Below are 15341 nucleotides of genomic sequence, written 5' to 3'. Positions count from 1 at the left end.
TTAGACTTACTGATGGAAAACTCAGGTATGCATCGTTTTCGTGAGGCTTCTTTCCTTCAAAATTTCTCTGCTAGCTACTCCACATTTATTGTGTTCATGAGTTTTCTGTCTGTAATGAATTTATCAGAAATGAGGCAGAATGTAGTGCTAAAATTCATATTCACTGCCATTTTCCTTCAACATGAATTTCACACAATTATTGAGGTTTTAATTCTAGGCAAAGGCTTTTGCACAATCATATCATTGCTACGGTGTGTAAGCTCGCTGGTAGGATCTATTATGATCACTGATGAGACAGGGTCTTTATTCCCATAGGAGGCTTTCCTATGCTCGCCATTCATAAGCTTTATCTTAATATATACTTTTCAGACATGTAATTACCTAGAAATGTTTCCTCAGGACTTTTCTGCATTGAAGTATCAGGTTTTTTCCTGTTGTGACATAGGATCTGAGGTAATTGATCACTGAAGGCACTAGCACATTGTCTGCATTCATTGAACTTCACTCCTGTGCAAATTCAGTATTTCCCAAGGGTGAAAATCTAGCAACAGGCTAATTGATCTATACTGACTATATTCAGGTATGCTGGGAGCACACTGATGTTTAATGAGGTCACTGAACTATCACGGTTTACCCCCTGCGAGAGTTCACTTGTAGGTAAGGACTTCAGATTCTCTGCAAAGGCTTATGTACCTTGACTTACACATTTCTTGTGTGTATTGACAAGGCTTAACAAATGAAAGGTGTTGTGAAATCCAAAGAGTCTTTCTATGAATTCTTTGATGTACGATGGCTGCTGACTTGGTATTGAAGGCTTTCTCCCATTAACAGTCTACATAGTTTGCTGCATAAATTCCCTGGGAATGGGATTACCACAGTCAGTACACATAAAGGAAGTTAATTCTGCGTGAAATCTCTGATGTTGCACGAGGCGTATTTTCCTCCTGAGGGTGTGACCATATTCACTGTGTCACTGGGGTTTGTTTCCATTATGAGTTCTCTGATGTACCATAAGATTTCTCTTTGAGGAGAAGCCTTTTCCACAGTCACTACATATAAAGGGTTTCTCTCCTGTATGAGTTCGCTGATGAACGATTAGTCGGCTTTTCACAGTGAAGCCTTTACCACATTCATTGCATGCATAAGGTTTCTCTCCAGTATGAATTTGCTGATGTAAAATGAGCTCAGTTTCCGTAGCAAAGCCTTTCCCACATTCGCTGCATATGTAGGATTTCTCTCCTGTATGGATTTGTTGATGTACAATGAGATAGCGTTTCATGGTGAAGCCTTTTCCACATTCACTGCACGTGAAGGGTTTCTCTCCAGTATGAGTTCGCTGATGTACCACAAGATTGCTCTTAAATGCAAAACCTTTTCCACATTTATTGCATATATAGGGTTTCTCTCCAGTGTGAGTTCGCTGATGTAACATCAGTCCACTATTCACAATGAAACCTTTCCCACATTCACTGCATCTGTAAGGTTTCTCGCCAGTATGTGTTCGCTGATGGACGACCAGCCGACTCTTCAGGGGGAAGCCTTTCCCACATTCACCGCAGATGTAGGGTTTCTCTCCAGTATGAGTTCGCTGGTGTATGATAAGCATGCTCTTCACGGTGAAACCTTTTCCACATTCACTGCATACATAGGATTTCTCTACTGTATGATTTCTCTGATGCACGATGAGATTACTCTTCCTGGGAAAGCCTTTGCCACATTCATCGCATACATAGGGTTTCTCACCTGTGTGGGTTCGCTGATGTTCAATTAGTCTACTCTTCATCGTGAAAGCTTTCCCACATTCGTTGCATATATAGGGTTTCTCTCCTGTGTGATTTCGTTGATGTACGATGACATAGTGCTTCGTGGTGAAGCCTTTCCCACATTCACTGCAGATGTAGGGCTTCTCTCCAGTATGAGTTCGCTGGTGTATGATAAGCATGCTCTTCCCGGTGAAGCCTTTTCCACATTCGCTGCACACGTAGCATTTCTCTCCAGTATGATTTCGCTGATGCACAATGAGATTCCGCTTCCCTGGGAAACCTTTTCCACATTCACTGCATACATAGGGTTTCTCTCCAGTGTGAGTTCGCTGGTGTTCAATTAGACGACTCTTCATGGTGAAGACTTTTCCACAATCATTGCATAGAAAGGATTTCTCTCTTTTATGAATTCTCTGATGTTCATTGAGCCTGGACTTTCTGGAGAACACTTTTGCACAAATATTGCATCCATAAGGTTTCTCTCCTGTATGAACTCTGTGATGATCTGTGAGCTGAGACTTCTTAATGAAGGCTTTTCCACATTCACTGCATATATGGGGTTTTTCTATTTCATGAGTTCTCTGATGCTTAATGACTTGGGACTTACTGCTAATAGGTTTTGCACTTATAGGGAGTTTAACAGCTGAATGAAAATCTTCATGCTTATCATGCAGAAATAACCTCACATCTCCACTGAATTTAGTAGAGTTTTTAATTTCATAGCTTTTGCTCTGGTTGACTAAACTTAAATTTGATTTCAAAGTTTTTATATAGAACTCAAGCATGTGATTTTGCCTGGAAGGAAAATGATTTTTGCTTTGAGGAACAGTACTTCCAAATGCATCACTTTTGTGGTTTTGTTCCATACCTTTCAGCATTCTTGGACTTTCCCAGTGACCTTGCATGTGGTTATGAACTTTGCTAGGTTCTAGAAGAGAAGAGAACAATGAATCCTTTCATAATCTTGTTTTGCATATAACTTCAAAAAATTCTTTCATGTTTCTTAAAAAATGGCATGTTACTGACAACCCTATGATAACGGTATAAAAGAAATGCCATATATAAATGTTCCTTATCTCTTATACATTGGTAAAAACACAGTAATACAAACAAACCCAAAGGGAAAAGCAGTAAGTATAAATAAGGTTATGCATCTGACAATGTATGTAGATTTGCTGCTTTCTAACTAGGATCTCACAAAACATGCAGAAATAGTAAAAACAGAAGCAAGTCATTGTTGGCAGCAAACGACAGGGTTGGAGGAACACCATTCCACAGAACTTGGAAAAACACCAGATCACAAAGGGAGAAGAGACCACTATCCAGAACTGTGAGGGTTGCATTTGTCCACTCCAAACTGTTTCCTGAATGGCTCCTGTGTACAAGGCACTATGCTGGTGTTTGGAATATATAAAATATGCCTCACTTTCACTGATCATACATCAAGTTAGGGAAAACCAAATGATGAAGAAAAGAAAAACGAAGGGGAGTTGGATATTGTGAAATGTGATTGAAGGAGCAATGGAGACTGGAAAGTGGAGGGAATCAGGATATACCTCATAAAGACAAGACAGTTGAATGATGAGTTCAGGGGAGAGTGGTTAATGACAGTGAGGAATCTAGGATTTCCCTGCTAACCATACGGCTTGGGTACCTACCACTCGGTAGGTGAAGGCATGTCAAATGGAGATGAGGAATATTGCTGAAATTCAGAACGTATAGGAAAAAATCTGTGTTGTAGAACGTAAACTTTGTGAGGATTAGTGGACAATGTAGTACAGACATCGAGGTCTGGTTGGAGGTGTAGACGGAGATAGCAGTGTTGAAATGATAACATACCTGTCATTAAGGAAAGAAGACTGGGTGAAAAGTTGTAAGAATACAGGTAATGAAAGATGGTTGAAGGCACAGAAGGTTTTAGACATTTCAACACTTAGGCTGGGGATTCTTTAAGTTCACCTAGAGAACCCAAAATCTGACTAGGGACACTGGGGAACCATGCAAATGGAGGTGTATGAATAAATGCATTTGTTACCTAGCAAGTGATCAAGTAAGGTCTTCAGAATTGAAAGTGACCTGAGACAGACTCTTGCATAGTAATCCTGTTCCTCAACTGGCCTTTCTGTAGACCACCACCAGACTAACTTTCCACAGACATCAGTCAGATTTAGTGAACTGCACCCTTAGCCTGGCTCTCATGTTATCCTACGTTCCATCTACACTGAATAGGCGGACCATGACGGTAGGAAATCTGGCAGCCGGACAGTGTACCGGGTAGCCATTTTCAGAAGCTGACATGCTCCTGCACAGGATATAGAAACTGTCAAGCTGATGACATTCTGCATCAATACGGAAATCGTACCCAAGCTTTTCCCATTTCAGAGTCCCCGATATGCTGTTCCCGCACTTGCCGGCAGCAGCATCTAGTTCAGTAGCTCTACGTTTGTGTCTTGGCTGGCAACAGGTTGTACGAGAGGAGCAACTTCCTCCTCTAAAAGTTCAGCTTTAGCTTCAGTTTTTCTTAGAACATCTAGCTGTTCCTTATTGTTACTCCACTACCACTGTCCAGGTGAAAGGTCATAGAACCTAGAGCTACAAAAAATACAAAACCGGGGCACCTGGGTGGCTCAGTGGGTTAAAGCCTCTGCCTTCGGCTCAGGTCATGATCCCGGGGTCCTGGGATCGAGCCCCGCATCGGGCTCTCTGCTCCGCAAGCAGCCTGTTTCATCCTCTCTCTCTCTCTGCCTGCCTCTCTGCCTACTTGTGATCTCTGTCTGTCAAATAAATAAATAAAATCTTTTAAAAAATGCAAAACCAACCACAGCCCCCCACCATGCTACCTCAAGTACTCACATATCAAATCCAGTCATTCTGGAGATAAAAGTGCACACCCTCGTGAATACTCCCATTTATCCATGTGTCCACTCCACTGATTCTCCCGTCGACACCTTCTAATGCTGCTTTCATCCAGCCAACTTCAAGCCATTCTGAGTAGTTAATACCATGCCTTGCAGTTTCCTATTTCATGCCTTCATTCCTAATTCCCAGTGGCATCTTCCTAATTCAAAATGTAGCTATCCTTTGTATATATCATGCTGTCGTTTGATTCTGACGATACAACCATAAACTCTATTTCCTTTTTATTTCTAAATTAGTCCCTTTATTGTTTTTTTTCATAGTTACCTTCAGTTAAGATTTAATTTCAACCAAAGAGAGGTCTGGCCCTTGCCATTGGCTCCAGGGAAGTGATCTCTAGGGCCTCACAATGTCCTACCTGATAGGAGTGCCTTTGTTTGCCTGGGGCTTTTGGACACTGGATACTCTAACAGTGTGGTTTATGAAGGAGACTTTGGGCCATGCCATATCAGTTTCAACCTCTGGACCCTCAGAGGAACTGGAGAATTAGTGTGATTTCTGGTGGGGCTAAAAACTAAAGTTCAGCCATGTAGGCAATGTGTGAGTGAGCCCCAGTAAAACCACTGGACGCCAAAGGTTCAAGTGAGCTCCCCTGGTTGGCAGTACTCTTTGCATATTCTCACACACCGTGGCTGGGAGGAGGTAATGCTGGCCACGAGTCTAGAAGCACTATGTGCTTCTAGAATTCCACTGCTGGGTGTATACCTAAGAAAATGAATGTTCATAGCATAATTCTAAAAGCCAAAAATTGGAAAAACCCAATGTCCATCAACAGATGAATGAGTAAATAAATTGTGGGGATAGTATTTGGCAATAAAAAGGAATGAAGTACTAACACATGTTAAAGCATGAAAGAACTTTAGAAAATTTAGGCTAAATGCAAGAAGCCAGACACAAAAGACCAAATATTTTATGATTATATAAAATATCCAAAACAGTCACGTCTCTAGAGGCAGAAAGTCGATCAGTGGCTGCCCAGAGCTTGGGGCCTGGAAAGAAAAGTTTCTTTTTAATTTTTACTTTATTTTTTTTTTATTTTATTTTTAAGTAATTTCTACAACCCCCAGATCAAGAGTCACATGCTCTACTGAGTGAGTCAGCCAGGCGCCCTGGAAATGATTCTTTTCAAAGTGACGAAAATCTTCCAAAATTGCTAAGGGGATGGTTACATAACCCTGTCAATGTACTACAATGCACTGAATTGTATGTGCTAAGTTGGCAAATTATAGGTTATGCAAATTATTTCAAAGCTGCTTTTAAAAATGGGGAAAACAAATGATTTAGAGAAATGGGAAGACCTTGGACAAACCAAGGGAATATCGGAAATATTAACCATACGAAGGAAGCCATCAAGGCAGGCATAAGCTGATTTTGGGTAGAAGTGATGTAGGATGTAAAACCATCTTTTCTAGTGAAACACTGAACAGAAAGAGCAGAGACCTTAAAGACAAGAATGCTATAGCTGAGAGCAGTGTGGACGGGGTAAGGTGCACAGTACAAAAGGCAAATCTGACGCTCAGACGAGATGGAAGGGGATTGTTGGTGGAGGGAAGGGGATTACTTCTCCTCATGCAGGGACTCAGAAATCTTGGGCAGGTAAAATACCCACAATGCTACACAGTATGTAGGAGACACCAATTTGGAGTCTCTTCCAGACAACAGAAAGAGCTTAATTCATGAGCCAGAAGGAAAGCCTCAAGTATCAGGAATTCAGCAGAGAAAATGGAAAAGAGTTGGAAGAATCTCGAGTGGAGGGGAAAGCTAGAAAGGACTGATGCCCCGTAAGAGACCAGGTTACTGTGATGGTACAACACAGGCTGGAGCTGGCCGTAGGGAGGGCAACTCGCATTTCCCAAGAGCTGGGCAGGAAGGTACCTATAGTCAGAAACGGTGTGAATTCACACGGCTCTCTTTGGAGTAAGGCCTGGGGACTGGGGGCTGCGGATTTCACAGCCAGGGTGGCGGAAGGAATAGGGACACACACTCTGACAGGGTACAAAGAAAGGGTAAGCCACAGACTCCATGGAAGAAAACTAGGCAAACCAACAAAAATCAAGATGTAAAATGAAAAAAAGCAAGGATCAGATATCAGAAGAGAAAAAAAGAGTTCAACTTCCCTCTAAAGACCTAAAGGGAAAGTTCTGCTATGGGAGAGAGATACAAGGAGCACCGCTGCCAGCCTTCTCTCGATGATGATGACGAGGGCAACTTCCAGTTACCCGGGTCCCGGTTCTCACTCACCCGGCCGAGTTCCACCGTGGACTTCCTCCTGTTTCGCCCACGGTTCCTCCCCTCGTTCCCGCCTGGAGAGAGCATCTGGCTTGCTGGCTTCATACCCTGCTCGTGGGAAAGAGAACACTTAGACTCACTGAATCGGGCTGGGGTGTGTCGAGATGGGGGAATGCTACATTTGAGGGCCTGAGACAGTTTTCACATCTGCAAAGCAGAAGCTTATCTCTCAGGAGAGGGCACGTGTGATTCTGTGAGATAATGATGTGGATTTGGTCTCTGTACCCGGTTCCTGGCACAGAGCTCCTAAGGCCCTTGTAATTTCCTAAGTGACAGCCATGACAGGAGCATCTTCTGTTAGAGCACTTGGTCTAAATTCCGGGTCCCGACACAAGAACTTCTAACACCCCTAGAATCTCTAGAGTGATGAGTGTCTTTCTGTGAACTAATGACTAATGGCAGGGACCCCTGTAGAGCTTGAGTGTGGTGGCTGGTTGCCACAAAGACACTGGCGGGATGAGAAGGTTGGAACCTTCAGCTCCAATCCCCTGCCCCTGCCACTGGTAGACTGAGTTAATTATGATTTAAGCAATCATGCCTACAGAATGAAACCTCCATAAAAAGCCCTAAACCACCAAGTTGGGAGTTTCCAGGCTGGTGAACACACCTGAAGGGCTGGGAGGGTGGGAAGACCTAGAGTGGTCATGGAAGGTCCACACCCCTCCCTCTCCATACCACGCCTTATACAACTCTTCCTTTTGGCTGTTCCCAAGTTTTATCCTTTATAAAAAAATGGTAATCTTAAGTAAGTGCCTTCCAGCTCCGTGAGCTGTTCTAGCAAATTGCCAGGCCTGAAGGGGGTTGCAGGAATGCCCAATTTATTGCTGGACTGAAGCATGGGTAACCTGGGTAGTGGGCACCCAGCAGTGGCCACTGGCATCTGAAGTGAGGGCAGTCCTGTGGAACTGAGTCCTTAAGCCTGTGGAGTCCGAGGCTAACTCTGGGTAGTGGCAGAACTGAAATGAATGGCAGGACACCTAGCTGGTCCCTGGAGAGTTGGAGAACTGGTTTTTGGTGTGGAAAAACCCCACAGGTTTGGCACCGTTTGTGGTGGTAGTGAGAGCAGGTCGTAGTACATCAGACCCTTGTATCATGTGCCCAAGGAGGCACTGAGAATCTGCCAAATGGAGCAAAGCGGTGGCTCTGGAGTGTAAGCAGCTGAGAACAGAAAGGCCACTAACTGGGCACTCTCTGAGTGACACAGGGGAGCTGTCCTCACCTACTGACACCAGGTTGCTGTAGTTCTCCAACATCACGTCCCAGTACAGGCCCTTCTGGGCGGGGGCCAGCAGCTGCCACTCCTCCCAGGTGAAGTCCACGGCCACGTCCTCCAGTGTCAGCGGTTCCTATAACAACATGTTCCCGTTTCGTATGAGTGTTTCTCTTTCATTGATTCATAAGTACAGAGGAAGTTGTTCTGCTAATAGTAACTACAAAGCTGAGGCCAAGTCTGATGTATAATTTGTGGTCTGCACATTTTTAAAGAAATTCCCTGACACCAGCTGGGTAGCCTAAAATTCAACTCAGTTCTAACATGAGCTACCTGGTGATAGTGTCACATTTCATGGGGTCAGTTCCACAAGGCCACCTCTGCCCCCACTTCAGACACCACCAATCCAAGTTCATGTTGTCACCTGTGCTTCAGACTAACCGGCTATAAACTGGAGGTCCCAATGACTCCCTTCTTGGGTTGAATTTGCTTGGGCGGCTCAGAGAACTCAGTTTACTGACTGCATACTAGTTTATTGTAAGAGAATATTATAAAGGACGCAGATTTCATCCAGATCAAAGGGGCCCACAGGGCAAGGCATGAGGGGAGGGGTGCGTCACCCAGCACCCATGTCCCAGCACCCATGTCCACCAAATGGGGAGCGCTCCAACTCACACACCTTTGGAATTTTATGGAGGCTCCATCATACAGGCATGGCTCGTCATGAACTCAATTTCAAGCCCCTCTCCCCTCTCTGGATGATGGGGGGTATCACTGAAAATCCCACACTTCTAATCATGGGTTGGTCTTTCTGATGACACTCCCCACACACAGGAATCCACCCAGAGTCATGCCATTAGAACAAGAGATGCTTCTATCACCCAGGAAATTCCAAGGGATTTAGGAACTCTGTCACAGATGAGGTCAAAGACCAAATATTTGAACAAAAGATGCCTCTGGTACTCTTTTCACTTAGGGAATTACAAGGATTTTAGGAGCCTTGTGTCAGAACTAGGGGCAGAGATGAGTGTATGTTTTTTATTCTTTCATAAAAGGTTAGCATCATAGATACACTTATGAGATAATCGGTGAACTGGAATATTCATTAAAAAAATAACCAAAAAATGAAGCAGACACACAAAAAGATAGAAAATATAAAGGAGAGTTAATAAAGACTGAAGATAGAGTGAGGCCTATACATAGTTTTTGGGAGCAATTACAGAGAATCGGAGAAGCAATGCGAAGATCTCAGGACTGAGAAAACTTCAGAACTGACAAAACATCCTGCAACACAGACTTAGTCAGCAAGCAAAACCCGGCAGGAAATCCGAGTCTAGACTCATCAGTCTGACCACATAGAACACCAGCTGCAAAAGTCAAACTATGAAAACAACCAGAAAGAAAAGACTCATTACCAACTAAAGAGAGATAAAATTTAGTGAAATAAAAACAATAGAAGCAGGGAAAATGTCGTAATAAATCTGTATTTGGTCTTCCCCTGGTTCCCAGCACAGTTTCTTAAAACTGTTGGACTCTCTGGAGTCCTAAGTGTCTTCTGCATCCTGACATGATGACTAATGGCTGGGGGGCCGCTGCAGAGCTTCAGGATAAGGGACCTGAAAGACCCCCAGCAGCCAGGGAGGAAAGACGGACTGGACGACCAGCAATTTAATCAACTGTGCCTGTATAAGAAAACCATCATAAAACCCCCTACACAACAGACGTGGGGAGCTTCCAGGATGGTGAACACACTGAGGTAGGGACAGGGTGGTTCCCTGAGGGAGGACCTCCTCACCCCTTCTCCCTTACCTGGCCCTGTGGATCTCTTCCATTTGGCTATTCCTGAGTTGTAGCCTTTACAGTAAATCAGTAAATGTTTGTAAAGTGCTTTCCTGAGTTCTGTGAATTGTTCTAGCGTATTACCAACCCTGAAAGGGGGGTTGTGGGAACCGTCAAATTTACAGCTGGTCACCACAAATATAGGTAACAATCTGGGACTTTGGGCTGGCACCTAGAGTGGGGGCAGTCTCACAAAACCAAGCCCTTGGCCTGTGGGATCTGATGTGAACCCCAGGTAGTGAGTGTCAGAATTAAGTTGAATTGTAGGACACTCAGCTGGGTGGGTAGGACACCCAACAGAGTTGTAGAATTAGTAGGTCTGAGTAAAATAGACACATTTTGTGTCAGAACTTCTGTGAATAAAAAAACAGATCAAGAGTGTGGAATGTCTTCAATGTCCTGCCCTGTGGTCATAAAGCTTATGCCTGAATGCTACCAGGGAATGAACTGAGACCTGCTTGTCAATGGACCTGCCACATCAGGGAAAAACTGATGGAAATCTATCCCCACATCATTGAGAGATTACAGAGAGAAGAGAACAGAGTTGGTAGAGCCTGCATATTCTTAACACTGCTGATATTATCACATTCTGATTATTTTACGTGACATGGAGACCCATTTGGAAAAACGAAAATTTAGGTTCCTACCTAATATCACACTTGAAAATACCTTTTCCCTGTTTCAAGTTAACCATAAAACAAAGGAACCTATGATGTTCATGTTACAATCCAAAATCCATAGAAAAATAATAAATTTTGTGAAAGGAAAGAATTAAAACATCTGTGTTGAAAAAGATATCATGAACAGAGTGAAAAGAAAAGTGACAAGCTGGGAGATGTTTTTTTATAAACAAAATAAAGGACCAATACACAGTGGTTAATTCTCATTAACTGGTAAGAAAAAAATGTTTTTCTAAATGTAAAAGGCATTTCGCAAGAGAAAAAATCCAACCGGCCGACAAGTAAATAAGGATTCCAATCTCAAAAGAAGGCAAAAGAATATTGGACCAATCCAATTGTTGAAAATTATGCAATCTCGGGGCACCTGGGTGGCTCAGTCAAGTGTCCGCCTTCAGCTCAGGTCATGATCTCGGTCCTGGGATCAAGTCCCACGTTGGGCTCTCTGCTCAGTGGGGAGTCTGCTTCTCCCTCTCACTCTCCCTCTGTGCACTCCCGCTCTCAAATAAATAAATAAAATCTTTAAAAAAGAGAGAAAACTTAGCAATTTGATCCTGTCCTATTAGCACCGAAAGATCTCAGGCATGGATCAAGCACATACCATTTAGGAGGCACTCATTAAATGCTTCACATCGTTTAACTCCTTTTGCTGAGTATGATTACAGGCAAATGAATTTTGTAGTTAATAGTCACCAATCAGTTGCGCTTATTATTCCTTCAGATGCTTGAATTATAGCATCTTAAACCAACAGATTATGTCCTTTGGAGTATGATTCCACTGATACACAAAATGTCGTGATAGTTGTGTTTACAAACACAAATATACATAAACCTAAATACATTTCTAAATGGGCACGTGTATACAGATGCACACACAGGTTCAGTGACAGCAAGAACACACCAAGTTTCTGCTGAAGTGGTACGAAGCAATGAGGAAAGGGGACAGAAAGAGGGAATTTATTTTTTTGCCCATGTATACTCCATCATGAGGATTTTTTTCCTTTAAAAGGTCCTCATGAGAAAAAAATAATAAAAGGTATTCATGGGGGGCTTCTGGGTGGCTCCATCGCTTGGGCGTCCAGCTCTTGATTTCAGCTCAGGCTGTGACCTCAGAGTGGTGGGATCGAACCCTGCATAGACTCCAGGCTACCCTCTCGGAGGCTGGGATTCTCCCTCTCCCTCTGCCCCGCTCCCCACTTGTGTGTTTTCTCTCTCTAAAATAAATAAGTAAATAAATAAATAAATAAACAAATCTTTTTGAAAAAATGATACTCATGAGTCATTTGTACAAATATAAGAAACAAAAGCAATAAAGGAAGAGTATGTAAAAATTAGATCTTAAAATGGAAAAGGATAACACATTTTCTGGGATAACATGAAGTTATACAGCAAACACTCCAGAACCTTATAACTCAAGCTCTTACCAGACAAAACTTCCTGCAACTATCTAACGCCGAATCTGTAATTTAATGCCAGTTCAGCCATCCGTTCATAAAGACTTGCATTGGTCCCCTGCAAAAATCGTGGTCACTGAGTTTCCTTGGCCTATTCCCACAGGAGGCTCTGAGGAACTCTGTAATAGCAGTAGGAAGTCTGCTGCTTCCTTTATTGGAAGGCTACTGCTCACAACACTGTCCACTCCGTCACCTCTAAGATTATAACATTTTCCTTGAGTCCTCAGTGCTAGAGGAACCATTCTGCTTTCTCCTCATGGTCACTGCATATCACATAACATGATTCTCTCGTGTTGGTTTTGCACACAAGAGATGCAGTGTGACAGCTAATGTAAGCCAGAGGATCCTTCAGTTACACGTGGTGTTACAACATTCGTCATTTACTAGGAATCATATGAACACTATGTTCTTTTTTATTTTTTTCTTAAGTAGGCTCCATGTGCGTGGAACCCAGTCCAGGCCTTGAACTCATGACCTCAGATCAAGACCTGAGCTGAGATCAAGAGCCGGACAGTTCACCAACGGCACCACCCAGGCGCCCCTGAGCCCTATATTCTTCCTTCTGCTTTGTGACAATGTTGGAGTTAGAGTCAAACTTTAATTCTCTGTAGATACTGAACCGATTTTTACAAGCCTCTACACATCCATTAGGGAACAAGGGAGAGAATAAAACAAGACAAAAATCACCTGGGCATTGATCATTTTCTTCTGTTTTGAGAAATGGCCAGCAACTAAAATATTCTGTCTTTGTGTCTTCTGGATATGCTCTAAATTTCTAGTTAGAAATCTAGTCACCAGTCAAAAGTGGCCCAGAGATGACACAATTTAGGTCCTGGGACCTCCTTTTTCTTCATTCACTTCTTGTCAGGATCTGTGGGCCAAAGAACAAAATTACTTTCAGCGTTGCATTCTCTCTTGCTATGCACTCACCTTAACACATGGTCCCAGTATTTCTGTCTCTTTATTCATTCCCCAGAATTCATGCCTTAGGCATAAGACTCTGAACTGTAGAGATAACAAGGATGGGGAAAGTGGCAAAGGAGAATCAACAGAACTATGCCTCCCTGGCAGGTAATTTTCAGATCAATTTCAGAAATGAGGCCATATGGACAGTGAGGAACAGCGAATTTTTCCTTTAAACTATGTTGCTCTCCTACCTCTTTTAAAAGTCTTTACATACCCTATCTACATACACTTCAATGTGAGGAACAATGAGCACACCAAAAAAAGGGGGAAGGAACAAATTTTAAGAAACACCTCAAGGGGCGCCTGGGTGGCTCAGTGGGTTAAAGCCTCTGCCTCATGCTCAGGTCATGATCCCGGGGTCCTGGGATCGAGCCCCATATCGGGCTCTCTGCTTGGCGGGGAGCCTGCTTCCTCCTCTCTCTCTCTCTCTCTGCCTGCCTCTCTGCCTACTTGTGATCTCTATCTGTCAAATAAATAAATAAAATCTAAAAAAAAAAAAAGAAAAAAAAAAAAGAAACACCTCAAAAATATAAATACTGGGAAAACAGCAGTCTTTACATACATAGGTAACCTGAGAGGAAATATCCAAAAGAATACACAAAAATTACAGAAGGATAAATACAGAATCTTAAATAAAAGGCTAATTAGGGATGCCTGGTTGCGTTAGTCGATTAAGTGGCTGCCTTGGGCTCAGGTCATAATCTTGCGGTCCTATAAATCAAGCTGGCGTCAGGCTATTTGCCCAGCGGGGAGCCTGCTTCTCCCTCTCCCTCTGCTGCTCGCTGTGCTTGTACTCTCTCTCTCTAATAAATAAATAAAATCTGGTGAAAAAAAGGCTAATTAATTTAAAATCTGAATCGTTCCTCTCTCCCAAATATTTCATTTCTGCAGGTTCAAAGGGATGGGCTCATGTGGGGGAGCCAAAAGAAATTAAGAGATTATATGGAGGACAGATTTGGGCTTGAAGCTTTTGAGGAATGCTAACATTCAACAACTCTGTTCCAGGAGCGAATATGAGCCCAAAGCACCAACCAGCCGGTGTTCCTGAACATGCACGCCTGTTGTCACACAACCCTGCACAGAAGACAGACAATACCAAACCCAGACCAGCTACACACATGCATTAACCTCCCTTAATGGTTCCCCGATCACTGAGCTCCAAATTATTCCAGATCCGCGCCAAACGCCGCCTTCACTGACAAACATCACCCCGCCAGCTGTCAATCACCTACAAGGAGAGTGACCCGCGACGACTCTGAACCCTGACTTCAGGACTCTCGACGACTCTAAACCCTGACTTCAGGATTCTCGGTAGTTGATCTGTTCAGACATTCCATCACTGACCACCACAGCCCCCGACGATTGACCCAAAGACATCTCGATTACATACAGTACAGACTCCTCCGTGCTCACCTCCAAAAACACACCCGCCCCTCGCTACCTTCACGAACTTAAGGGACCAACAACTGACCCAGAGGCCGTTAGGCCGCCCCTCTCCTCCCCAACCCTTCTCCACAGACTGACCTACACGCGGGCAGGAGTCTCTCCTGAGCCTGCAGCGACCTCTTCAGGGCCCAACTTACTTCCCTAAACTTCCTTCGCTCTAGTCCCCTCACCCAGTCTCTTTTCCCGGGAACACCTGACTGGGGTCAGCGGCGTTTCTGGCGCGTTTCTATGGAAAACGGATTACGGGTTTCCGGCGCTTCCTTATGAGGTCATACAGCCGTGTGCCCGTCGCCTGGACGCCCTGGGGGCCGCCATCTTGGCACACCTGACGTACTGGAGGCTCGGCGGCCGCGTTTTCGCGGTGACAGGATGGTGAGCGTGCCAAATCCCTCGTGCTTCCTGGCCCCTCAGCTCTTACGGGAAAATGGGGAGATGTTTAGAGGCTCGAGTTCACTCAAGGCAGACATTACATGGGGATCATCTTTGAAGGGGCAGGGCTTCTCGTGGTAAGGGACGGGGAACGGCGCCAAGTATTCAAAAGCCGGGAGCCCTACCCCGTCTAAGGGGCGTGGCTCCTACGGCCGGACGTCTCAGCAAGGTGGGAAATTAAAATAACCTCCGGGCCCCGCAGTCTCGATTCTCATTGAGAAGAGGCTCAGAAGCCGAGTCAGAATTTAAGCAGGGTGACAAGAAAGCAGGCAGTGCGCTGTGGCCGGGGAGGGTTGCGCCCGGAGCGGAGTTAGGTGTCCGGGCGGCGGAGCACTAGCTGCCTGGGAGCTGG

General features: G+C 44.1%; 1 protein-coding gene across 1 annotated transcript in view; it reads right to left on the bottom strand.

The window, feature by feature from the left end:
* LOC116855960 overlaps positions 1-14793 on the bottom strand; it is a 40882-nt gene extending 26089 nt beyond the window's left edge. The window contains exons 1-5 of the mRNA XM_032839050.1: positions 14639-14793; positions 12836-13019; positions 8188-8314; positions 6921-7016; positions 974-2691 (exon numbers count right to left, since the gene is read on the bottom strand). Of these exons, the coding sequence (XP_032694941.1) occupies positions 974-2691; positions 6921-7016; positions 8188-8314; positions 12836-12850 (1956 nt within the window). The 5' untranslated portion in view covers positions 12851-13019; positions 14639-14793. The remainder of the gene's footprint in view (positions 1-973; positions 2692-6920; positions 7017-8187; positions 8315-12835; positions 13020-14638) is intronic.
* Positions 14794-15341: the final 548 nt, after the last annotated feature.

Source organism: Lontra canadensis, unplaced genomic scaffold (genome assembly GCF_010015895.1).
Source record: "Lontra canadensis isolate GAN:19392208 unplaced genomic scaffold, GSC_riverotter_1.0 scaffold107, whole genome shotgun sequence".
Lineage (NCBI taxonomy): Eukaryota > Metazoa > Chordata > Mammalia > Carnivora > Mustelidae > Lontra > Lontra canadensis.
The sequence above is the reverse complement of the archived record's forward strand: the minus strand, read 5'-3'. Positions and strand labels throughout refer to the sequence as shown.